The following is a 27,365-nucleotide window of genomic DNA, read 5'->3' as shown; positions in this document are numbered from 1 at the left end:
CAGTAAGTCCCAAAATGCAGTATGTACAACTAGATCCCTAGGGGAACTATAACAATATTTGAGACAGATTGCTTCAGTTCGTTTAGAGAAATAGCGGAAACAATCTTTAATTATCAAAATCCAAATAAAATAAACCGATCAGTCCCAAAATTTAATATGCACATACAATTTGAGACAGATTATTATATTGCTTCAGTTCCTTTTTTTTTTTTAGAAATAACGGTAACAAGCTTCAAGTATCAAAGATGGCGGACTGTCAGCCATCTTGATCACCGATCGGTCCGGAGAAAATAACTCTAGGTAGAAATTGTCTTTAAGAAAGACAGAGTTATTTCCCTTTCATAAACCATCATTTTTAGGAGAGATTCACTAATTCATCAATATTCCGTTCTTCTTTATCTAAAATATTTTATTTAAAAATAATTTATCATCACATTCCCGCATTTAAATTATTTATCTCAAAAATGAAACAGAAATAGTTAGTTATGACCGGGCATTATTTACCGTGGTCTTTTATTCCTTGTCACATGATTGTCCGTCAGTCACCAGTCTGACATACGTGATTTCGGGCAGTGTATATTTTCTACTTCGCCATGTCTGGGTTATTGGATAACTGTCAGATCCCGAAATGTGATTGCATAGAGCTTGGGGAAAGGCGGAATGCTGTTGTGTCGGTCATTGCAGGAGTTTTGGTAAATTATTATAATCGCCGTGACATTTTGTTCAACAGGTTCGATGTTTACAATCCTCGTCTTTAAAACTTCACGTTAACGTTATGAGTCACAAGCCTCGAATGAAAGCTATAAGGTTTAATGAGTTTTGAGTTATTGGTATCGTTGGTCAGCAAGATTGATACTCCAATTATACATCAACCAGCCGTACTGTAATTATATGTATAACTGTCACGAGAGTGATACTATGTGAGTTGGTTCACGAATATATAAATATAATCCAACAGCTATAAACAGTTGAAAGTTTATTCATATAAAAACGGAGACAGATAACCCTGAAATAAAAAGAACAATACCTGACAATATATAGGGACACATAAATGAACAGACTACTATATCTTCTATATTTATACTGTAAGGTATAAAATATAAACAGGTATCTATTTAATATATTATATTAAATTGTATTTTAATTTCCGAGTTACATATATTTACAAATAACATTTAATTTCCAGTCACTTGACTCTATGCATTGCCCTAACCTCACCGACCACGTGCGGTCCTTTGTTATACATATAATATAAAGCTTTATGGACAAGTTATTTAAATAAGTTTTAATTATATAAAGTATATTAATTATATTGCATAGTGAAGAATAAGTTAATTACTTTATTTCTAGTTATACATTAAATAAACATACCTTTTAGTACTGTGGCCGTAAAGCACACATGTACAGTCCAGTGCCTATTTCCACGTAATGTGCGGACACGCTTCCTCAAGGGTGGGCGTGCACGTGCAAGGACAGGGTCATGCAGGGTCAATGTGACACACTCAACCAATCCATTCACTCGCCTCTCATACGTCATCATAACAACTTACACACAGATTTACATGTACAGGACATTACATGACACAGGGACATGTAATATAAATTCAGACAGACACAGGGACATGTAAATTAAGACAATACACAGCGCATGTAGTTAAAACACCATATATAATACATATTATATATATGGTGAATTTAAACACCGCGACATTCTCCCCTGCAAAGGAAAATGACTCCTGGCATTTAAATCACCAAGTGTTAAACATCACAGTTAAAATATTCATAGGAAAATCAATGAGCAGTACAGTATCCAGTATCCAAGTGATTGGGGCAATCCCTACCTACAAGGATTAAAGAATCACTGCTCACTGAACAGAATTTTTTTTTTTACCAATATTAGAAATCAATATTTACAAAATTTATCACCTTGGCCAGTGTCCCAAGGTAATATCCAGCATCTATAGCTTAACTAGAATTTCTCCTCTGCCAAGTGAAACAAAACATTCCTGATGCGAATATAATCTAACATTTATTATAATTGAATGTAAATTGCAATTATGCTACAATTCTACTTAATAAATGGTAAACCATAAGGTAATACACATTAGTAGCTGTAGAGATTAAATATAATTTTCACAATCAGGAGTGGTCTTGCTCACTATGACATTCTCCCACTGCTCTAAATGTCTAAACGTAGACCTCAGACCCAGAATTTGATGGCACCAAGGTTTCCATGAGCCATTCTCCATACAACTTAGGAGGTTTACAGGCTCGTCTGGACCTTGTAGCTGGAACTGAGTCTTGTGTCTGACCAACACTGCGCATGCCTGCAGCGTTAGAATTTCGACACACACCCCTGGTACCCTGTTTCGGAGAATTCCCTGTACCAAAGGTATTTGGTTGCACTGGTCGTTGCGCGCCAGCGACAGTGCGCCTGGGTCTCCTCGCAGGAATGACGTACCTGGGTGATTGACTTCCATCATCATCTGAGCTATCAGAGTCAGTAGTGGAGGAGGAACTCTCGTCAAACTGTATCCCGGGATTCTGATTCCGAGTTGTCTCCCTTGGTTCATCAGCACCCTGTGTTCTAGGTAGCCACATGAAAGGGAGGAGCAGGTTCCTATGCACAGTTTTAATAGGTCCCTGTCCTGACTCTTTCCGGATCTTATATACGGGCATATCAGCATTAGGTATACTAAGGATAATGTAGGGATCCTTAGCCCATTTATCAGCTAATTTCTGTTTGCCACATATACCTACGTTCCTCATCAGAACCCGGTCACCTACTTCTAGAGTAGCTTCCCTAACTCCCCTATCATACCTATCTTTGTACCTCTTACCCTTCCTATCGCTTTCAGCTGAGGCAGCTTTGTAGGCAAAGTCTAACCGACGCTTAAGCTTTTGGGCATAATTCTGGCGACTCCCTACAGTCTCAGAATCTGTATCGATGCCTAAAAATGCATCTACACTAAGTCTTGGGTGCCAACCAAACATTAGGTAATGAGGGGAATATCCAGTGGTCTCATGTTTTGTAGCATTATATGCGTGAACAAGAGGAGCCACGTAAGATTTCCAATTGGATTTTTGTTCTTCCTCCATTGTACCTAACATTTTTAGCATATATTGTCAGGTATTGTTCTTTTTATTTCAGGGTTATCTGCCCCACGTTGGGCGCCAATGTCACGAGAGTGATACTATGTTAGTTGGTTCACGAATATATAAATATAATCCAACAGCTATAAACAGTTGAAAGTTTATTCATATAAAAACGGAGACAGATAACCCTGAAATAAAAAGAACAATACCTGACAATATATAGGGACACATAAATGAACAGACTACTATATCTTCTATATTTATACTGTAAGGTATAAAATATAAACAGGTATCTATTTAATATATTATATTAAATTGTATTTTAATTTCCGAGTTACATATATTTACAAATAACATTTAATTTCCAGTCACTTGACTCTATGCGTTGCCCTAACCTCACCGACCACGTGCGGTCCTTTGTTATACATATAATATAAAGCTTTATGGACAAGTTATTTAAATAAGTTTTAATTATATAAAGTATATTAATTATATTGCATAGTGAAGAATAAGTTAATTACTTTATTTCTAGTTATACATTAAATAAACATACCTTTTAGTACTGTGGCCGTAAAGCACACATGTACAGTCCAGTGCCTATTTCCACGTAATGTGCGGACACGCTTCCTCAAGGGTGGGCGTGCACGTGCAAGGACAGGGTCATGCAGGGTCAATGTGACACACTCAACCAATCCATTCACTCGCCTCTCATACGTCATCATAACAACTTACACACAGATTTACATGTACAGGACATTACATGACACAGGGACATGTAATATAAATTCAGACAGACACAGGGACATGTAAATTAAGACAATACACAGCGCATGTAGTTAAAACACCATATATAATACATATTATATATATGGTGAATTTAAACACCGCGACATAACGAACATACAGTTGTTTATAAAGTCTATTTTAGGTAGACTAATGTATCGTTAGAGTATCACTCAGCCTAACCAGAACACAGGTGTTATGATGATCCTGGAAACATATCAGCGCTTTCAAAACCCGGGAATCACATCATTGCATTGCTTAAGTGGCCAAAAAAGATGTCACCTTCTGACTGACTTTTCAAACGGTGATATTTTTCGTTACAACAGTAGCTACCTGGTCACTACTCCAACAATGATAGAGGTATAGCATGACAGACACTTTTGGAACATTACGTAACATTTTCAAAGTTTGGATTGTGACAATATAAAACGTTTAAATCATATTTAAATCGTCATCAATGTCAAATACCTACCTCTTTTTCATAAATCAACAAGTATTTTGACAAAATCAGCCGTAAAATCCATCTTAAACAAATATTTACATCTCCTAACGTAAACTTTCATGACCCAGACAAAACTTCATGATGAAAGCGATCTGGCCGGTTAATAGAAAAAACGAATTGCAAAGTCCCCAAAACGCTTGATCTGCCTTTCCTTTTACTTCCATTCTGCCCGCTTGAATTCATGTTCCGTTTTTTGTAGTAACCAGCCGCCATATTTAAAACTAGGTCAAAATGTTACGGAAAGGATTCATCATATCTAATCCGCTAAAATACTATTTTATGAGGATTCAAGTTATGGTTTTCCTAGATCAATGGAATAATTAATACCTAAACAGTAAGTATACATCAATGTTATCACTGTTAGAGCAGGAAATATTGATTTTATTGGACTTTTTCTTCTGCCTTCATCTGACGTTGGAAGCTGCATCAAAGAAATTAAATAACCCTTCGGAAATGAGAGTCGACAGTCAGCAAAATAACGTCCGATAAAAAAAGGCTGACCAGTCGATTCTCATGTTATGGGAGTACCTGGTCACCAACATGGACACCGATCCAGAAACATTACACTATTCCTTCCCTTTTTAGCCTTGGCACATATATCTGCGTTCCAGTAATATTTGGTCTATTTTCAGTTTTTCTCCGGCTGGTGGTGTGCTATTGATGCTGCAGCCCTGGTCCCAGACAACGCTGACTTTAACCATGCCTACCATACGTGTGGAGCTATCGCGACGCTGGCCTTCTTCATGTAAGAATTCAATGATTGACCATAGACAGATGATACACCAATCTAATTAAAATTAGATCTTCTACATGTATGTCGCTCTCCATCGACCTTGTCTACAGAGAGCGACATAGAGAATCTAATTTTAATTAGATTGATGATACACTGACAGTCTGTCATAGACCTTATTACCTTGTTTCCACTGTAAATGTTTTGGATGCACTTTTATTAAAATTCATCATGAAATTGTTTAAATGTGTCTACCAGTAAATATACACTAAAATTAAGAGTGCTACACATATTGTCTGCAGTTTAGATTAACTTCATTGTATTTAATATTATTTGATTGATTGTGTTTGCAGTCTGCCATGTAACACATAATGGAAGGATAAAGATATTTGTGAAAACTTTCCAGCAAACACAATTGATAATATTGAAGTTTTTGAATATCAAACTTTTCTTGTTTTCCAGAATAAATTCTGTGTCGAATGGACAGATCCGCGGAGATGCCTACACCACTGGCTGTATAGGACAAACAGGTGAGGACTGGTTATTCAGGACAAACAGGTGAGTACTGGTTATTCAGGACAAACCGGTGAGTACTGGTTATAGGACAAACAGGTGAGGACTGGTTATTCAGGACAAACAGGTGAGTACTGGTTAAAGGACAAACAGGTGAGGACTGGTTATAGGACAAACAGGTGAGGACTGGTTATAGGACAAACAGGTGAGGACTGGTTATTCAGGACAAACAGGTGAGTACTGGTTATAGGACAAACAGGTGAGTACTGGTTATAGGACAAACAGGTGAGGACTGGTTATAGGACAAACAGGTGAGTACTGGTTATAGGACAAACAGGTGAGGACTGGTTATAGGACAAACAGGTGAGGACTGGTTATTCAGGACAAACAGGTGAGTACTGGTTATAGGACAAACAGGTGAGGACTGGTTATAGGACAAACAGGTGGTTATTAGGACAAACGGTGATACGTTATTCAGGACAAACAGGTGAGTACTGGTTATAGGACAAACAGGTGAGTGTGACGTGGTTATAGGACAAACAGGTGAGTATGGTTATAGGACAAACAGGTGAGTAGACTGGTTATAGGACAAACAGGTGAGGACTGGTTATAGGACAAACAGGTGAGTACTGGTTATAGGACAAACAGGTGAGGACTGGTTATAGGACAAACAGGTGAGGACTGGTTGCATGACAAACAGGTGAGTACAACAAACAGGTGAGTGGTTATAGGACAAACAGGTGAGGACTGGTTATAGGACAAACAGGTGAGGACTGGTTATTCAGGACAAACAGGTGAGTACTGGTTAGGACAAACAGGTGAGGACTGTTATAGGACAAACAGGTGAGGACTGGTATAACACGGTGAAATAGGAAACAGGTGAGTACTGGTTATAGGACAAACTGGTATAGGACAAACAGGTGAGGACTGGTTATAGGACAAACAGGTGAGTGGTTAGGACAAACAGGTGCTGGTTAAGACAAAAGTAGGACTGGTTATAGGACAAACAGGTGAGGTTACTGGTTTATAGGACAAACAGGTGAGGACTGGTTATAGGACAAACAGGTGAGGACTGGTTATTCAGGACAAACAGGTGAGTACTGGTTAAGGACAAACAGGTGAGGACTGGTTATAGGACAAACAGGTGAGGCTGGTTATAGGACAAAAGGTGAGGACTGGTTATAGGTGAGGACTGGTTATAGGACTGGTTATGAATGTTATAGGACAAACAGGTGAGGACTGGTTATAGGACAAACAGGTGAGACTGGTTATAGGACAAACAGTGAGTACTGGTTACAAACGAAGTGAGGACTGGTTATAGGACAAACAGGTGAGGACTGGTTATAGGACAAACAGGTGAGGACTGGTTATAGACAAACAGGTGAGGACTGGTTATAGGACAAACAGGTGAGTACTGGTTAAAGGACAAACAGGTGAGGACTGGTTATAGGACAAACAGGTGAGGGCTGGGTATAGGAGGACAAACAGGTGAGGACTGGTTATTCCGGTCAAACAGGTGAGGACTGGTTATAGGACAAACAGGTGAGGACTGGTTATTCAGGACAAACAGGTGAGTACTGGTTAAAGGACAAACAGGTGAGGACTGGTTATAGGACAAACAGGTGAGGGCTGGTTATAGGACAAACAGATGAGGACTGGTTGCATGACAAACAGGTGAGTACTGGTTTTAGGACAAACAGGTGAGGGTTATGGTTATAGGACAAACAGGTGAGGACTGGTTATAGGACAAACAGGTGAGGACTGGTTATAGGACAAACAGGTGAGGACTGGTTATTCAGGACAAACAGGTGAGGACTGGTTATAGGAAAAACAGGTGAGGACTGGTTATAGGACAAACAGGTGAGGACTGGTTATAGGACAAACAGGTGAGTACTGGTTATAGGACAAACAGGTGAGACTGGTTATAGGACAAACAGGTGAGGACTGGTTATAGGACAAACAGGTGAGGACTGGTTATAGGACAAACAGGTGAGGACTGGTTAATGCCAGGGAGACAAACAGGTGAGGACTGGTTATAGGACAAACAGGTGAGGACTGGTTATAGGACAAACAGGTGAGGGTTAAGACAAACAGGTAGTATATAGGACAAACAGGTGAGGACTGGTTATAGGACAAACAGGTGAGGACTGGTTATAGGACAAACAGGTGAGGACTGGTTATTCAGGACAAACAGGTGAGTACTGGTTATAGGACAAACAGGTGAGGACTGGTTATAGGACAAACAGGTGAGGACTGGTTATTCAGGACAAACAGGTGAGTACTGGTTAAAGGACAAACAGGTGAGGACTGGTTATAGGACAAACAGGTGAGGTGGTACAAACAGGTGAGTACTGGTTATAGGACAAACAGGTGAGGACGGTTATAGGACAAACAGGTGAGACTGGTTATAGGACAAACAGGTGAGGACTGGTTATAGGACAAACAGGTGAGAAGGTACTGGTTATAGGACAAACAGGTGAGGACTGGTTATAGGACAAACAGGTGAGGACTGGTTATAGGACAAACAGGTGAGGACTGGTTATAGGACAAACAGGTGAGGACTGGTTATAGGACAAACAGGTGAGGTATGGTTATAGGACAAACAGGTGAGTACTGGTTATAGGACAAACAGGTGAGGACTGGTTATAAGGAAAGGACAAACAGGTGGACTGGTTATAGGACAAACAGGTGAGGGTACTGGTTATAGGACAAACAGGTGAGGACTGGTTATAGGACAAACAGGTGAGGACAAACAAACAGGTGAGGACTGGTTGCATGACAAACAGGTGAGAGTACTGGTTTTTAAGGACAAACAGGTGAGGTGTTATGGTTATAGGACAAACAGGTGAGGACTGGTTATAGGACAAACAGGTGAGGACTGGTTATCAGGACAAACAGGTGAGTACTGGTTATAGGACAAACAGGTGAGGTACTGGTTATAGGACAAACAGGTGAGGACTGGTTATAGGACAAACAGGTGAGGACTGGTTATAGGACAAACAGTGAGTACTGGTTATAGGACAAACAGGTGAGTACTGGTTAAAGGACAAACAGGTGAGGACTGGTTATAGGACAAACAGGTGAGGGCTGGTTATAGGACAAACAGGTGAGGACTGGTTATTCCGGTCAAACAGGTGAGTACTGGTTAAAGGACAAACAGGTGAGGACTGGTTATAGGACAAACAGGTGAGGACTGGTTATAGGACAAACAGGTGAGGACTGGTCAAGACAAACAGGTGAGTACTGGTTATAGGACAAACAGGTGAGTACTGGTTATAGGACAAACAGGTGAGGACTGGTTATAGGACAAACAGGTGAGGACTGGTTATAGGACAAACAGGTGAGTACTGGTTATAGGACAAACAGGTGAGTACTGGTTATAGGACAAACAGGTGAGTACTGATTATAGGACAAACAGGTGAGGACTGGTTATAGGACAAACAGGTGAGTACTGGTTATAGGACAAACAGGTGAGTACTGGTTATAGGACAAACAGGTGAGGACTGGTTATTCAGGACAAACAGGTGAGTTCTGGTTATAGGACAAACAGGTGAGGACTGGTTATAGGACAAACAGGTGAGGACTGGTTATAGGACAAACAGGTGAGGACTGGTTATTCAGGACAAACAGGTGAGTACTGGTTATATAGACAAACAGGTGAGGACTGGTTATATAGGACAAACAGGTGAGGACTGGTTATAGGACAAACAGGTGAGGACTGGTTATTCAGGACAAACAGGTGAGGACTGGTTATAGGACAAACAGGTGAGTACTGGTTATAGGACAAACAGGTGAGTACTGGTTATAGGACAAACAGGTGAGTACTGGTTATAGGACAAACAGGTGAGGACTGGTTATAGGACAAACAGGTGAGGACTGGTTATAGGACAAACAGGTGAGTACTGGTTATAGGACAAACAGGTGAGGACTGGTTATAGGACAAACAGGTGAGGACTGGTTATAGGACAAACAGGTGAGGACTGGTTATTCAGGACAAACAGGTGAGTACTGGTTATAGGACAAACAGGTGAGTACTGGTTATAGGACAAACAGGTTAGGACTGGTTATAGGACAAACAGGTGAGGACTTGTTATAGGACAAACAGGTGAGTACTGGTTATAGGACAAACAGGTGAGTACTGGTTATAGGACAAACAGGTGAGGACTGGTTATAGGACAAACAGGTGAGGACTGGTTATAGGACAAACAGGTGAGGACTGGTTATAGGACAAACAGGTGAGGACTGGTTATAGGACAAACAGGTGAGTACTTGTTATAGGGCAAACAGGTGAGGAATGGTTACATGACAAACAGGTGAGGGCTGGTTTTAGGACAAACAGGTGAGGGCTGGTTATAGGACAAACAGGTGAGGTTATGGTTACAGTACAAACAAGTTAGGACTGGTTATAGGACAAACAGGTGAGGACTGGTCAAGGACAAACAGGTGAGGAATGGTTACAGGACAAACTGGTGAGGACTGGTTATAGGACAAACAGGTGAGGGCTGGTTATAGGACAAACTGGTGAGGACTGGTTATAGGACAAACTGGTGAGGACTGGTTATAGGACAAACAGGTGAGGACTGGTCAAGGACAAACAGGTGAGGAATGGTTACAGGACAAACAAGTGAGGGCTGGTTATAGGACAAACAGGTTAGGAGTGGTTATAGAACAAACAGGTAAGGATTAGTTAAAGTGCAAGCAGGTTAGGGTTATGGTTACAGAACAAACAGGTGAGGGTTATGGTTATAGGACAAACAGGCGAGGGTTATGGTTACATGACAAACAGGTTAGGGTTATGGTTACAGGTCAAACAGGTGAGGGTTATGGTTACAGGACAAACAGGTGAGGGTTATGGTTACATGACAAACAGGTGAGGGTTATGGTTAGAGGACAAACAGGTGAGGGTTATGGTTAGAGGACAAACAGGTGAGGGTTGTTGTTACATGACAAACAGGTGAGGGTTATGGTTACAGGACAAACAGGTGAGGGTTATGGTTACATGACAAACAGGTGAGGGTTATGGTTACATGACAAACAGGTGAGGGTTATGGTTATAGGGCAAACAGGTGAGGGTTATGGTTATAGGACAAACAGGTGAGGGTTATGGTTACATGACAAACAGGTGAGGGTTATGGTTATAGGACAAACAGGTGAGGGTTATGGTTAGAGGACAAACAGGTGAGGGTTATGGTTATAGGTCAAACAGGTGAGGGTTGTTGTTACATGACAAACAGGCGAGGGTTATGGTTATAGGACAAACAGGTGAGGGTTATAGTTAGAGGACAAACATGTGAGGGTTATGGTTAGAGGACAAACAGGTGAGGGTTATGGTTACAGGACAAACAGGTGAGGGTTATGGTTACAGGACAAACAGGTGAGGGTTATGGTTATAGGACAAACAGGTGAGGGTTATGGTTACATGACAAACAGGTGAGGGTTATGGTTACATGACAAACAGGTGAGGGTTATGGTTACAGGACAAACAGGTGAGGGTTATGGTTACAGGACAAACAGGTGAGGGTTATGGTTACATGACAAACAGGTGAGGGTTATGGTTACAGGACAAACAGGTGAGGGTTATGGTTACATGACAAACAGGTGAGGGTTATGGTTACATGACAAACAGGTGAGGGTTATGGTTATAGGGCAAACAGGTGAGGGTTATGGTTATAGGACTAACAGGTGACGGTTATGGCTACAGGTCAAACAGGTAAGGGGTATGGTTACAAGACAAACAGGTGAGGGTTATGGTTACATGACAAACAGGTGAGGGTTATGGTTACATGACAAACAGGTGAGGGTTATGGTTACAGGACAAACAGGTGAGGGTTATGGTTACATGACAAACAGGTGAGGGTTATGGTTAGAGGACAAACAGGTGAGGGTTATGGTTAGAGGACAAACAGGTGAGGGTTATGGTTAGAGGACAAACAGGTGAGGGTTATGGTTACATGACAAACAGGTGAGGGTTATGGTTACATGACAAAAGGTGAGGGTTATGGTTAGAGGACAAACAGGCGAGGGTTATGGTTATAGGACAAACAGGTGAGGGTTATGGCTACAGGTCAAACAGGTGAGGGTTATGGTTAGAGGACAAACAGGTGAGGGTTATGGTTACATAACAAACAGGTGAGGGTTATGGTTACAGGACAAACAGGTGAGGGTTATGGTTACAGGACAAACAGGTGAGGGTTATGGTTACAGGACAAACAGGTGAGGGTTATGGTTACATGACAAACAGGTGAGGGTTATGGTTAGAGGACAAACAGGTGAGGGTTATGGTTACATGACAAACAGGTGAGGGTTATGGTTAGAGGACAAACAGGTGAGGGTTATGGTTACATGACAAACAGGTGAGGGTTATGGTTACATGACAAACAGGTGAGGGTTATGGTTACATGACAAACAGGTGAGGGTTATGGTTATAGGACAAACAGGTGAGGGTTATGGTTAGAGGACAAACAGGTGAGGGTTATGGTTACAGGACAAACAGGTGAGGGTTATGGTTACATGACAAACAGGTGAGGGTTATGGTTACATGACAAACAGGTGAGTGTTATGGTTATAGGACAAACAGGTGAGGGTTATGGTTATAGGACAAACAGGTGAGGGTTATGGTTACATGACAAACAGGTGAGGGTTATGGTTACATGACAAACAGGTGAGGGTTATGGTTACATGACAAACAGGTGAGGGTTATGGTTATAGGACAAACAGGTGAGGGTTATGGTTACATGACAAACAGGTGAGGGTTATGGTTAGAGGACAAACAGGTGAGGGTTATGGTTAGAGGACAAACAGGTGAGGGTTATGGTTACAGGACAAACAGGTGAGGGTTATGGTTAGAGGACAAACAGGTGAGGGTTATGGTTACATGACAAACAGGTGAGGGTTATGGTTAGAGGACAAACAGGTGAGGGTTATGGTTACAGGACAAACAGGTGAGGGTTATGGTTACATGACAAACAGGTGAGGGTTATGGTTACAGGACAAACAGGTGAGGGTTATGGTTACATGACAAACAGGTGAGGGTTATGGTTACATGACAAACAGGTGAGGGTTATGGTTACATGACAAACAGGCGAGGGTTATGGTTATAGGACAAACAGGTGAGGGTTATGGTTACAGGACAAACAGGTGAGGGTTATGGTTACATGACAAACAGGTGAGGGTTATGGTTACAGGACAAACAGGTGAGGGTTATGGTTACATGACAAACAGGTGAGGGTTATGGTTAGAGGACAAACAGGTGAGGGTTATGGTTACATGACAAACAGGTGAGGGTTATGGTTAGAGGACAAACAGGTGAGGGTTATGGTTACATGACAAACAGGTGAGTGTTATGGTTACATGACAAACAGGTGAGGGTTATGGTTACATGACAAACAGGCGAGGGTTATGGTTATAGGACAAACAGGTGAGGGTTATGGTTAGAGGACAAACAGGTGAGGGTTATGGTTACAGGACAAACAGGTGAGGGTTATGGTTACATGACAAACAGGTGAGGGTTATGGTTACATGACAAACAGGTGAGTGTTATGGTTATAGGACAAACAGGTGAGGGTTATGGTTATAGGACAAACAGGTGAGGGTTATGGTTACATGACAAACAGGTGAGGGTTATGGTTATAGGACAAACAGGTGAGGGTTATGGTTACAGGACAAACAGGTGAGGGTTATGGTTACATAACAAACAGGTGAGGGTTATGGTTACATGACAAACAGGTGAGGTTTATGGTTATAGGACAAACAGGTGAGGGTTATAGTTATAGGACAAACATGTGAGGGCTGGTTTTAGGACATATGAATTACAGGTGCCTGAGTGTGTTTATTCACTACTATGTAGACTATATACTAATTAGCCAATCCTCTGTGGTGTAATGTGTGCTCCTCTGTTACAGGTGCTCGAGTGTGGCTATTCTTGGGGTTTTTGTTGGCCTTTGGATCACTCATTGGTGCCTCTTGGATTCTATTTGGATTCTATGTTGTACAAGGTAAATTAAGGTTTTGTTAGCTCACCTGGCCCAAAGGGCTGGTAAGCTTATGTCATGGCGCGGCGTCCGGCGTCCGTCAGTCCGTCCGTCAACATTTAATTTAAATCGCTACTAGTCATAGAGTTCCGCATGGATTGTGACCAAATTTGGCCACAAACATCCTTGGGTGAAGGGGAAGAAAACTTGTATAAATTTTGGCTCTGACCCCCGGGGGCAGGAGGGGCGGGGCCCAATAGGGGAAATAAAGGTAAATCCTATAAATCGCTACTTGTCCTAGAGTTCTGCATGGATTCTAACCAAATATGGCCACAAACATCCTTTGGGGAAGGGGAACAGAACTTGTATAAATTTTGGCTCTGACCCCCGGGGGCAGGAGGGGCGGGGCCCAATAGGGGAAATGGAGGTAAATCCTATAAATCGCTACTTGTCCTATAGTTCTGCATGGATTGTAACCAAATTTAGCCACAATCATCCTTTGGGGAAGGGGAAGAGAACTTGTATAAATTTTGGCTCTGACCCCCCGGGGGCAGGAGGGGTGGGGTCCAGTGGGGGAAATAGAGGTAAATCCTATAAATCGCTACTTGTCCTAGAGTTCTACATGGATTGTAACCAAATTTGGCCACAAACATCTTTTGGGGAAGGGGAACAGAACTTGTATAAATTTTGGCTCTGACCCCCCTGGGGGCAGGAGGGGCGGGGTCCAATAGGGGAAATAGAGGTAAATCCTATAAATCGCTACTTGTCCTAGAGTAATCTGCATGGATTGTAACCAAATTTGGCCACAAATATCCTTGGGGGAAGGGGAAAAGAACTTGTATAAGTTTTGGCTCTGCCCCCCCGGGGGCAGGAGGGGCGGGGCCCAATAGGGAAATAAGAGGTAAATATTCAAATTCCTTCAGAAAAGAAACAATGAACCTGTATTCAAAACATGACTTGACATTACAAACCAGGTAAGCGATACAGGCCCTCTGGGCCTCTTGTAATAGAAATACATTATAGATTGTTCATGGGTTTTTGTGTTGTCTGCAACGCAAGGGCGACACTTAGGTATCACTATGTCGGTGTCTGCCGCGTCGGCGTCTGGGAAACGGTTTCCGTGCAATAACTTAAGTTTTTATTTCAACCAAATTTGGTATACTGTGTTATATCAATGAGATCTCGAATGAGTTTGATAATGGTTAAAATTCGTCAATATTTGCAAGAGTTACTGGACTTTAAAATTGTCAAAACAGATAAATCCATGGTTTCCGCTCGATAACTTAAATATTTATCGCCCAATTTCAAAAATGCTTTAATTCACGGAAAATCGGCCGACTGAAGTGGACCAGGTCATCTTCGATTGAGTCTGCTTACAAAACGTTATCAGCGAGGAACGTCACTTAACTTTGTCTTTCAACAAATGAATAATTTATCTGCCTATAGCAATGTATTTTATCATGTATGCACGTTATATTATGTCAATACAGTATCATAGTATGTAAATTGACGGATTGCTATATTTGGGTAGATAAATTATTCATTTGTTGAAAAGACCAAGGTAAGTGGGGCTTCTTGGAGGTTAGTCTGAATTTGGAGATGACCTGGCCGATACCAAACGGGGTTGGCGAGATCCAGCTTTTGATATAGCACTGCGCTCTGGCCCTATAGCAGACATCTCTCTGTCATAATGTCTAAGTATGGTGTCAGGGCCAGAGCATCTCGGGCTACTGTTTACAATGACAACAAATGCCTGACTCGATTTCGCTTTAGATTTCTGTGGGATTGTTATCAAGAAAAAAGTTATATAACCATAAAAAATGATGAAATATCAATACACAAGTTATTTTTATTATTTAAATAGCTTGGATGTTTAATAATGTCTGTAGACAGCGATATAACGATGTTATGAACAACTGCTAAAATTGCACAGTGTGACACATATTTTGGCAAACAGGTTATTTCCCGGAATTCTATCAAATAATTTTGCTGTGTTTTCAATGAAATAATTGGCAATCAAGTTTATACGCATATATTTCATATAATATAGGATACAATAGCGATCTTATTATCATCATTCTGTTGTAAAACATGGCCTAATCGATCTCTACATACATTTGCTCAATGCAGTTAAACTCTTGTTGACTATACGCTTGAAGCAATGCATTGTATCAAGCGTCTGATTGACTTAAACACTGTTTGAAACCAAAGCACACGAAATGGCGCGAGATTTCATTCCAAAACTTCCAGTTTCAGTTTCAAAATAGTCGCTTGAGACAGGTTATGAACACGTTATGGTTTGAATTTTTATGGTCGTTAGTCATGTTAGGCAGGTGGTTGTTGAATACAGGTCATTTATATAGTAAATTTCATTGGGAGGAATAATTAAGGTCGTACAAGACAGGAAGTCGCTGATTACAGGGGGTCATTAAGACAGGTTTGACTGTATATGTTAGAAATAAATTTGTAATTTTCAATTACAATGTAACTTTAACATCATGAGTACTAATGATTTAACACCTGTATATTGATATAAAAAGCTCTGGGGGTTGGTGTATAGACTTTAGGGCAACTTTGAATTCACACAATCAAATTAATTGATATGATACAGAACAGGCCATGGTCACAGATAATAACTAGGTGACAGTTGTTCCAGAGTATATAGAGGTGTCAGAGTCATGCATGTTAAAGTGAAACTGATTTACTAGATAAAAGATATTGATTTTCTAGGTGATCAACAATACCAGTGGCCAGGAATAGCTATCTTCCTTCAAAATGCTCTAATATTTTTCAGGTAAGTGTAATTTGACATAACATTACAAAATTGTAATACACAAAATGAACACATTTGGGGTTACCAGTGTACCGATACTATTAACATTACAATCATTTAGTGAAGGTTTCATATACCTCATCATGGTAAAAATGTTTCTATATTCTCAATCCTGTAAAAATGGTGGAAAGTCATGCTTATATTGTCATTGATACTAAAAGTTTTTTTATAGATAGAGTCTGCTTTTAGGCTTTAAATGTAAGATGATTTGATGAGATATATATAATTTAGAATGTTGACCTCTAAGTTATTGATGAGATATATATAATTTAGAATGTTGACCTCTAAGTTATTGATAAGATATATATAATTTAGAATGTTGACCTCTAAGTTATTGATGAGATGTATATAATTTAGAATGTTGACCTCTAAGTTATTGATGAGATATATATAATTTAGAATGTTGACCTCTAAGTTATTGATGAGATATATATAATTTAGAATGTTGACCTCTAAGTTGTTGATGAGATATATATAATTTAGAATGTTGACCTCTAAGTTGTTGATGAGATGTATATAATTTAGAATGTTGACCTCTAAGTTATTGATGAGATATATATAATTTAGAATGGTGACCTCTAAGTTATTGATGAGATATATATAATTTAGAATGTTGACCTCTAGGTTATTGATGAGATATATATAATTTAGAATGTTGACCTCTAAGTTATTGATGAGATGTATATAATTTAGAATGTTGACCTCTAAGTTATTGATGAGATATATATAATTTAGAATGTTGACCTCTAAGTTGTTGATGAGATATATATAATTTAGAATGTTGACCTCTAAGTTGTTGATGAGATATATATAATTTAGAATGTTGACCTCTAAGTTGTTGATGAGAGATGTATATAATTTAGAATGTTGACCTCTAAGTTATTGATGAGATGTATATAATTTAGAATGTTGACCTCTAAGTTATTGATGAGATGTATATAATTTAGAATGTTGACCTCTAAGTTGTTGATGAGATGTATATAATTTAGAATGTTGACCTCTAAGTTGTTGATGAAATGTATATAATTTAGAATGTTGACCTCTAAGTTATTGATGAGATATATATAATTTAGAATGTTGACCTCTAAGTTATTGATGAGATATATATAATTTAGAATGTTGACCTCTAAGTTGTTGATAAAGATATATATAATTTAGAATGTTGACCTCTAAGTTATTGATGAGATATATATAATTTAGAATGTTGACCTCTAAGTTATTGATGAGATATATATAATTTAGAATGTTGACCTCTAAGTTGTTGATATAGATATATATAATTTAGAATGTTGACCTCTAAGTTATTGATGAGATATATATAATTTAGAATGTTGACCTCTAAGTTATTGATGAGATATATATAATTTAGAATGTTGACCTCTAAGTTATTGATGAGATATATATAATTTAGAATGTTGACCTCTAAGTTATTGATGAGATATATATAATTTAGAATGTTGACCTCTAAGTTGTTGATGAGATATATATAATTTAGAATGTTGACCTCTAAGTTATTGATGAGATATATATAATTTAGAATTTTGACCTCTAAGTTGTTTTTGAGATATATATAATTTAGAATGTTGACCTCTAAGTTGTTGATGAGATATATATAATTTAGAATGTTGACCTCTAAGTTATTGATGAGATATATATAATTTAGAATGTTGACCTCTAAGTTATTGATGAGATATATTAGGACTCCACTGACAGGTACAAACTTGTATTCAGATTTACTTTTTCTCTTTCAGTTCATTGCTTTTCAAGTTTGGCCGAACTGAAGATTTGTGGGGATAAGCAGTAATAATCTTCTATCTCCCTTATATCAGCAGAGAACTTCAAAACAATTAAGCATGGCACTGAAGTGATGATTGGAACATAGTTCTGAAGTGTTTAATGTAGCATCACACTAGAAATATTAACTTTAACAAACATCTGATAATGCTCAGTGGAGCTCAAAACTGGTAATGTATGCGCAACACAGAATAACACTTAAATTAAAGAAGTACTCAATGAGGTGGTAAAATGGTCCAGGAGGCCGTAACAATGGTATATCTGGAAAATGATCAAGAGTTGAATCCTGATAATACTGCAGTGCTATTCATCAATGCAATGAACAACATTGTAAACTCTAAGTCACTGAGAATGTTAACGTTTATGATATAGATAATCAATGGTTCTATGAATGTGTTTTCTCTGATACCATTATGATTTAATTCTATAAATGTGCTTGGTAGATGTATCAAAACAGAATCAAACAAACACTTGCTAGTATATATTAATTATTGGCTCAAGCAGAGTTTTGTCGTTTACTTGGTTGCTATTAGGCAAAAGATAAAAGCCAATCCATTGATATCATAATGGAAAGTAGTTAATGAGTATTGGTATGACGTTGTTTTAACCTAGATGTTCCCTGCTTGCATCCGTTAAAATACCCTTTTTTTAAATATAAAAACTAAACAAAGGTACTAACTCCTTTTTACAAAACTGCAAAAGAAGTTTTGTCCGCTGAAGTTTGAAGTAAAAATATTTGATAGTTTTACATGGAGGAATGGTTCTCTTTCATCTTTGTTTCATTCATTGTGTAAATATGTCATACTCATACATAAACTATTTTTTGTATTTCATCAATTGATTATTTCATGTTTTAGCAATCAATTTTGAATATTGGATACAGTCTGTATATATATATATAGTTCTTCAGGAATTTCAAGATTGTACCCTTAGTAGTTGTTTACATGTGTAAAATGTAATTGAAAATTATTTTAAGTCACAGTGTCTACTCCTCTTTTTTCCATACAATAGCTAGATATAGTAATACAGTAATAAAAACCAAATTGTATCAGTCTTATCACGATTGTAATTTATCCAAACCTAGTAGGAAAGTCCTGAATCTAGCATTTTATATTTTATGTTTAATTCTGTTATATTTGTAAAAATTGTATTATCATATTTTATTGTATGTATAATTCTTCATTGATTGAACGTCTTGTTGCTTTCTTTATCAAATCAATGTTATTTGTAATAAAAACAGTGGAATAAAGTTATTTGTCAATGCATGCCGTTTTTATTAGCTCACCTGGCCCGAAGGCAGAAATACAACCTGTATTCAGAACATGACTTGACATTACAAACCAGGTGAGCGATACAGGCCCTCTGGGCCTCTTGTTTCATTAATATTTATGTAACCCTGGTGAATACTAGACGCAACATACTGCTTGTAATTGGCTAGAAAGAACTTCTCTTTAGCTCGATTGGTTGAGCATCAGACTAGTAACCCAGAGGTCCCAAGTTCGAATCCTGGCAGAGGCAGTCATTATATCTGTATATATCCATGAGAAGAAATATCATCAGCTCAGCAAACATTTATCTCCATGCATTGTATGTCCTATAGGCGGCAAAATTAAGGGACATATATAAGGGGTTTATTAGGCCGGCCCCCTTCATGTTGATTTTGATTATATTGATCTTACACTTGATTAGATATGATCAAGGACTAACCAGAGCAGTTTAATGTTTAGGAATTGAACAGAATTTTTTGTTATTTAACTAAAATGTCTGAGTGTACTTTAAATAAACTGCAAAGCTGTTTATGATGAGAATACATTAAGATTTTTGTGTTATATCTCCATAACATAAAAAATCTATTCAAATTAATCCTTATAATTCAATTTACTGAAGATAATCTCTTCAATATTCAAAATTCATTTTGGGACTCTTTTGTCTATGAAATCATTACGCTGTTATCTCAGTCAATCCGAAGCGACGTACGTTACAAATGGCGAAGCCATTTTTGACTTAAGCCGTACATTGTAGGGTTTGAGTGGTTCATTCCCACTCAGCCAACATGTTATTTTTGCTATATAAACTTTACCTGAGTTTACCTGTGTAAAAGTTGGCTATAGTCTGTATCAATTAAGTGGATTAATTCCAGGTGTAAAGGTAAAAAGGGAAGCAGAATTTAGCTGTATCAAATTAAAATATATTTCTTATGAAATTATAAATTTAAAAAAATGGTGCGTGAGTTTGGCTGTACCAAATGATATATAATTAAAGTAATATGTTTTGTTAAAATAAAATGTTTTGTTTTAATCTATGTCTCAAAATAAGGATGCAGGTTACTGTGACCTTATGGTACAGGTGTAGCACAGGTAAATACAGGTTAGTCATTATCTAAAACAGACTATAACTTACCTGTAATTAGCCCCTATTGTTCTCTATTGTTCCTCCTCCTAATGTTAAAATAGGATATGTTGGCTGAGTGGGAAGACACCGTTTGAGTCTAAGGCACTACTTCCAGTAACCTTTCAACTCAGTAATTTAAATGCCGTTGACCTATGACATGCTAATTTAAATGCTGTTGACCTATACTGTGTACTACACCCCCCCCAATTCCTCTATGCCCGCATGTGTATAATGGCACCTAATACCAGATGACTGCTGTCCACACAAGTTATACACACTGGTGACTCCCCCATCTAACTTACATATCTAAGTGTTTCTTTCTGTGTACATTAAATAATGTTTTTAAAAACAGATCTGAGATAAAAGACAATATAAGGCTGCCCTATTGTGTGCATGGTTTTACTTACATATATAAGTGAGCAATACAAGAGTGTAGGACATAAGTTTTTTAGCTCACCTGGCCCGAAGGGCCGGTGAGCTTATGTCATGGCGCGGCGTCCGTCGTCCGTCCCGTCCTTCAACATTTCCTTTAAATCGCTACTAGTCATAGAGTTCTGCATGGATTGTAACCAAATTTGGCCACAAACATCCTTGGGGGAGGGGGAACAGAACTTGTATAAATTTTGGCTCTGTCCCCCCCGGGCAGGAGGGGCCGGGGGCCCAATAGGGGAAATAGAGGTAAATCCTATAAATCGCTACATGTCCTAGAGTTCTGCATGGATTGTAACCAAATTTGACCACAAACATCCTTGGGGGAGGGGGAACAGAACTTGTATAAATTTTGGCTCTGGTCCCCCAGGGGCAGGAGGGGCGGGGCCCAATAGGGGTAATAGAGGTAAATCCTTTAAATCGCTACTTGTCCTAGAGTTCTGCATGGATTGTAACCAAAATTAGCCACAAACATCCTTGGGGGAAGGGGAACAGAACTTGTATAAATTTTGGCTCTGATCCCCCGGGGCAGGAGGGGCGGAGCCCCTCAGGGGAAATAGAGGTAAATCCTTTAAATCGCTACAAGTCATAGAGTTTCTGAATGGAATGTAACCAAATTTGGCCACAAACATCCTTGGGGGAAGGGGAACAGAACTTGTATAAATTTTGGCTCTGACCCCCCCGGGGCAGGAGGGGCGGGGTCAATAGGGGTAAATAGAGGTAAATCCTTTAAATCGCTACTTGTCATAAAGCTCTGAATTGAATGTAACCAAATTTGGCCGAAACATCCTTTGGGGAAGGGGAACAGAACTTTTATAAATTTTGGCTCTGTCCCCCGGGGACAGGAGGGGGCGGGGCCCAATAGGGGAAATAGAGGTAAATCCTATAAATCGCTACTTGTCATAGAGTTCTGCATGGATGTAACCAAATTTGGCCAGAAACATCCTTGGGGGGAAGGGGAACAGAACTTGTATAAATTTTTGCTCTGACCCCCCCCCCCCCCCGGGGACAGGAGGGGCGGGGCCCAATAGGGAAATTAAGGTAAAATCCTATAAATCGCTACTTGTCCTAGAGTTCTGCATGGATTGTAACCAAATTTGGCCAGAAACATCCTTGGGGGAAGGAGAACAGAACTTGTATAAATTTTGGCTCTGACCCCCCCGGGGGCAGGAGGGGCGGGGCCCAATAGGGGAAATTTAGGTAAAATCCTATAAATTGCTACTTGTTCTAGAGTTCTGCAATGGATTGTAACCAAATTTGGCCAGAAACATCCTTGGGGGAAGGAGAACAGAACTTGTATAAATTTTGGCTCTGACCCCCCGGGGGCAGGAGGGGTGGGGCCCAATAGGGGAAATAGAGGTAAATCCTATAAATCGCTACTTGTCCTAGAGTTCTGCATGGATTGTAACCAAATTTGGCCAGAAACATTCTTAGGGGAATAGGAACAGAACTTATATAAATTTTTGGCTCTGACCCCCGGGGGCAGGAGGGGCGGGGCCCAATAGAGGAAATAGGGGTAAATCCTATAAAAATCGCTACTTGTCCTAGAGTTCTGCATGGATTGAAAACCAAATTTGGCCAGAAACATCCTTGGGGGAAGGAGAATAGAACTTGTTTATAAAATTTTGGCTCTGACCCCCCTGGGGGCCGGGGCCCAATAGGGAAATTTAGGTAAATCCTATAAATCGCTACTAGTCTTAGATTTCTGCTTGGAGTTTAACCAAATTTGGCCCAGAAACATCCTTGGGGTTAACAAATTCCTATAATTTTTGGCTCTGACCCCCTTGAGCAGAAAAGAGTGGGGCCCAATAGGGGAATTAGAGGTAAATATACAAATTGAACCTTACTAGGCATTACAAACCAGGTTGAGCGATACAGGCCCTCTGGGCCTCTTGTTTAGCTCACCTGTCCGTGAGCTTATGTCCGCGGCGCTCCGTCGTCCGTCCCGTCCTCAACATTTCCTTTAAATCGCTACTAGTCATAGAGTTCTGCATGGATTGTAACCAAATTTGGCCACAAACATCCTTGGGGGAGGGGGAACAGAACTTGTATAAATTTTGGCTCTGTCCCCCCCGGGGCAGGAGGGGCCGGGGGCCCAATAGGGGAAATAGAGGTAAATCCTATAAATCGCTACTTGTCCTAGAGTTCTGCATGGATTGTAACCAAATTTGACCACAAACATCCTTGGGGGAGGGGGAACAGAACTTGTATAAATTTTGGCTCTGGTCCCCCAGGGGCAGGAGGGGCGGGGCCCAATAGGGGTAATAGAGGTAAATCCTTTAAATCGCTACTTGTCCTAGAGTTCTGCATGGATTGTAACCAAAATTAGCCACAAACATCCTTGGGGGAAGGGGAACAGAACTTGTATAAATTTTGGCTCTGATCCCCCGGGGGCAGGAGGGGCGGAGCCCCTCAGGGGAAATAGAGGTAAATCCTTTAAATCGCTACAAGTCATAGAGTTCTGAATGGAATGTAACCAAATTTGGCCACAAACATCCTTGGGGGAAGGGGAACAGAACTTGTATAAATTTTGGCTCTGACCCCCCGGGGGCAGGAGGGGCGGGGTCCAATAGGGGTAATAGAGGTAAATCCTTTAAATCGCTACTTGTCATAAAGCTCTGAATTGAATGTAACCAAATTTGGCCACAAACATCCTTTGGGGAAGGGGAACAGAACTTTTATAAATTTTGGCTCTGATCCCCCGGGTCAGGAGGGGCGGGGCCCAATAGGGGAAATAGAGGTAAATCCTTTAAATCGCTACAAGTCATAGAGTTCTGAATGGAATGTAACTAAATTTGGCCACAAACATCCTTGGGGGAAGGGGAACAGAACTTGTATAAATTTTGGCTCTGACCCCCCGGGGGCAGGAGGGGCGGGGCCCAATAGGGGTAATAAAGGTAAATCCTTTAAATCGCTTCTCGTCATAGAGCTCTGAATGGAATGTAACCAAATTTGGCCACAAACATCCTTTGGGGAAGGGGAACAGAACTTGTATAAATTTTGGCTCTGGTCCCCCGGGGGCAGGAGGGGCGGGGCCCAATAGGGGAAATAGAGGTAAATCCTTTATATCGCTACTAATCATAGAGTTCTGAATGGAATGTAACCAAATTTGGCCACAAGCATCCTTTGGGGAAGGGGAACTTGTATAAATTTTGACTCTGGCCCCCCGAAGGCAGGACGGGTGGGGCCCAATAGGGGTAATAGAGGTAAATCCTATAAATCACTTCTTGTCCTAGAGTTTTGCTTGGATTGTGACCAAATTTGGCCATAAACATCCTTGGGGGAAGGGGAACAGAACTTGTATAAATTTTGGCTCTGAACCCCTGGGGGCGGGAGGGGTGGGGCCCAATAGGGGATTTAGAGGTTAATATTAAAATTCCTTCAGAAAAGAAACAATGAACCTGTATTCAGAACATTACTTGGCATTACAAACCAGGTGAGCGATACAGGCCCTCTGGGCCTCTTGTTTAATGAATATAAGACTTTTGCTTTCTTTGTTTTAAAATTTTTTCTTTTATTTATAAGAATTTTTTTATTAAAAAGAATGTCAAACAAAACATACACCCAGTATGGTTTTTCTGTGATCAGTTGAATATTCTTGAAATAATCTATATCAAAGTCGGTCACAATTTAAGATATTTGACTGCTGATAGATACACAAAGCTTTGAATTAAGTTTCTATAACACACAGTATCTGTTTCTGGGGAATGGAAATCTGCCTAACAGCTTTATGTTTTTATAATGAATTACTCATATCATTAGGAAATTATTAGTTTTTTCACTATAATAACAATAATTGTAAAAACAGAATTGTGTATCATAATGTCATATAATCAGCATAACTTGAAACTAAAAATCATTTGAATTATATTATTGTTTGTGGCAGTACCGGAAAAAATTATTATATTTACATCTATGGTGAAGTGAAACAAGTACATACAGTCAGACCATGAAGTCAAATTGTGGTCTACAATTTCATTTCTTATGTTTGATTTAATTAAGCTGTACTTTATATGGTTTGAGTCTAAGGGATTACATCCAGTAACATTTCAACTCTGTAATTTAAATGATGTTGACCTACGACATGCTAATTTCAATGCAGTTGACCTATACTGTATCTGAGCTATATGGATACACTGTTCTTGCAGTTATAATACAACAAATCATGTGCTATAAACTGATATGAATAAATGCTATATATTTTTGGGTATAATAATTATTTTTCATCACTTAGTTCCAATAAACATACAAAATAATCACATTTATGTAAACTAATGTTCAAAGTGAAATATGTTGTTTGCATCTCACTAGCCTAACAAAGATGCAACTTTGGGGCCTCACTAAAATCATGAAATCCATATACCACATATATGTGCGGCATGATCATTTCTAGTACTTTCAGTACTTTGATTTCCTTTATGAGGTGAAAAAGTAAAATTTTAGCCAATGAAAAGGCTTGTTAATACAAGCAAATTTGAATGATAAGGACATAATTACCAGAACAGTTTAATATAAGGACATGTAAATCAGAAAAATTGAAAAGATGTAAAACAAATAATACTTGTACCAGTAACAAATATAATATCTAATAGCAACAAACAGTTTACACAAAGAACATATAGCCAACTAGCCAACTTTCTAAAAACTATTTGATTTGTTTCTTAAATTCCTACACTGTAATTATAGTGTTTAGGGAAGCTGAGTCTTTACGACATCAATTTGAATAGTCCGCAAATCCTGCCTATGCTGTAAATTTTTATTTTTTGTTTGGTTTTTAGCTCACCTGCCCCGGGGCAGGAGGGGCGGCCGGGGCCCAATAGGGAAAAGAGGTCAATATTAAAATTCCTTCAGAAAAGAAACAGTGAACCTGTATTCAGAACATGACTTGACATTACAGACCAGGTGAGCGATACAGGCCCTCTGGGCCTCTTGTTTTATTATTTTATAATTACCGGGTTAGGCCTAAAAAAAACCTACAATTTGAAAGGGCTCTTTTGTTTGTTTGATTAATTAACCTTTTTGTATATTTGGGTATAAGCATAAACTTATTTAGACAGACTTCAGTCTTAGCTTTATTTGATGTGTTATTTAATTTCTCTATTTAAAATGTCCTACATACCCAGTAGCCTAATCTTAATTTGATGGGGCACTTATTGCCTCATCACCGCATGTTAACCTGATACTAATAGTCGTTATCTTCTCTATCCATGTCTCAACATATAAAAGGCGTAAACTTATCCAAGTTCATTCCACAAGCAAAATGGCGGCTACATCAAAGAAGCCATGGCGAAATTTCAGGAGAAAAGTTGCCGATGAAAGCGATTCCGAAGACAATAAAAATGATCCACAAGATGATGAGATGGAAATCGAAGAGGAAAAGAACACAACTGAAGTAATGGAGAAGCCTGTAAAAAAGAAAAAGAAGAAAAAAGATAAAAAGGAATCCGCGAAACTTCTCAGTTTTGAAGACGACCACGACTTAGATGGTACATTCTCACCTTTTTTAATGAGCCTATTTATCGAATAGAATGTTTTAGCATAATGTTTGACTTGATGAGAAATAATACGTAGCATATATTGTAGCAAAGGTCAGTTGTGTGCAATGGATTAGCTTGTTGTAGACAACATCATCAGTGGTCGAACGTTTCATGAACGTTTCCCGGTACATACAGTAACTGTAAGTTAGTAACTTCTACAATAGAGCCAAACATATACAGTAGGCCTAATGTATCAAACTGAAATATGGTAACATTAAAATGCTGTCAGAATTTTGACTTTTGATAATGTAAGAACAAAAGAAAATATTTACCCTAGACTGCCTAGTCCTTCTTTGATAATTTTGAAAAATAAACACGAAAGAATAGACGTACCTAGCCTACTATGCTTTCTGGCTGGGTACAAAATGGTTCCTATGTGTGCTAATGGAGCACTGCCACAGTAAATCACAATGATTTCTGACTGTGACTTAAATCTTTTATGAATGCCAGACGTTTCGCCCCGAAGTTGGTTATACAGAGGATTCCGCTTATTTGCATAAGTCATTTTCCAGGAGAAAATATGCAAATAACCGGAGTATTCGAATAGGCGGAGATGACATTTTGCACCTTTGTTTGATCCCACACATATGTATGTGAACAGGCAAATAGATATTGTTTCGTTTACTTGATAAATACGTAAATCATTTACATTTAAAATGAACAACCAGTAATAATTTTCGAAGTTGTAAATCGATTTTAATTGTTTAATAAAAAAAATATTCAAATACATCTTTATTAGATTCTTGTTTACGTTAGATCGACACGTGAATCTTTGCGAAACAGCTAA

At 39.1% G+C, this 27,365-nt stretch overlaps 2 protein-coding genes across 2 annotated transcripts in view; both read left to right on the top strand.

Annotated features, from left to right (window-relative positions):
• The first annotated feature begins 513 nt into the window (after nt 1-513).
• On the top strand, nt 514-19,474 carry LOC138307405 (transmembrane protein 50B-like). Its single transcript, XM_069248146.1, has 6 exons — nt 514-692; nt 5,014-5,126; nt 5,574-5,641; nt 13,526-13,618; nt 16,325-16,388; nt 18,179-19,474. The coding sequence occupies exons 1-6, from the start codon at nt 594-596 to the stop codon at nt 18,222-18,224; spliced, it is 483 nt and encodes a 160-aa protein (XP_069104247.1). The 5' UTR covers nt 514-593; the 3' UTR covers nt 18,225-19,474.
• A 6,805-nt stretch (nt 19,475-26,279) lies between these two features.
• Nucleotides 26,280-27,365, top strand: part of LOC138307276 (PAX3- and PAX7-binding protein 1-like) — a 79,074-nt gene continuing 77,988 nt past the window's right edge. Inside the window, 1 exon segment of the mRNA XM_069247931.1 lies at nt 26,280-26,527. Coding sequence (XP_069104032.1) covers nt 26,302-26,527 — 226 coding nt within the window. The 5' untranslated portion in view covers nt 26,280-26,301.

The sequence above is a fragment of the Argopecten irradians genome, chromosome 1, assembly GCF_041381155.1.
Source record: "Argopecten irradians isolate NY chromosome 1, Ai_NY, whole genome shotgun sequence".
NCBI classification, from domain to species: Eukaryota; Metazoa; Mollusca; class Bivalvia; order Pectinida; family Pectinidae; genus Argopecten; species Argopecten irradians.
Note: the sequence above shows the minus strand (reverse complement) of the source record. Positions and strands in the feature narration are given on the sequence as shown.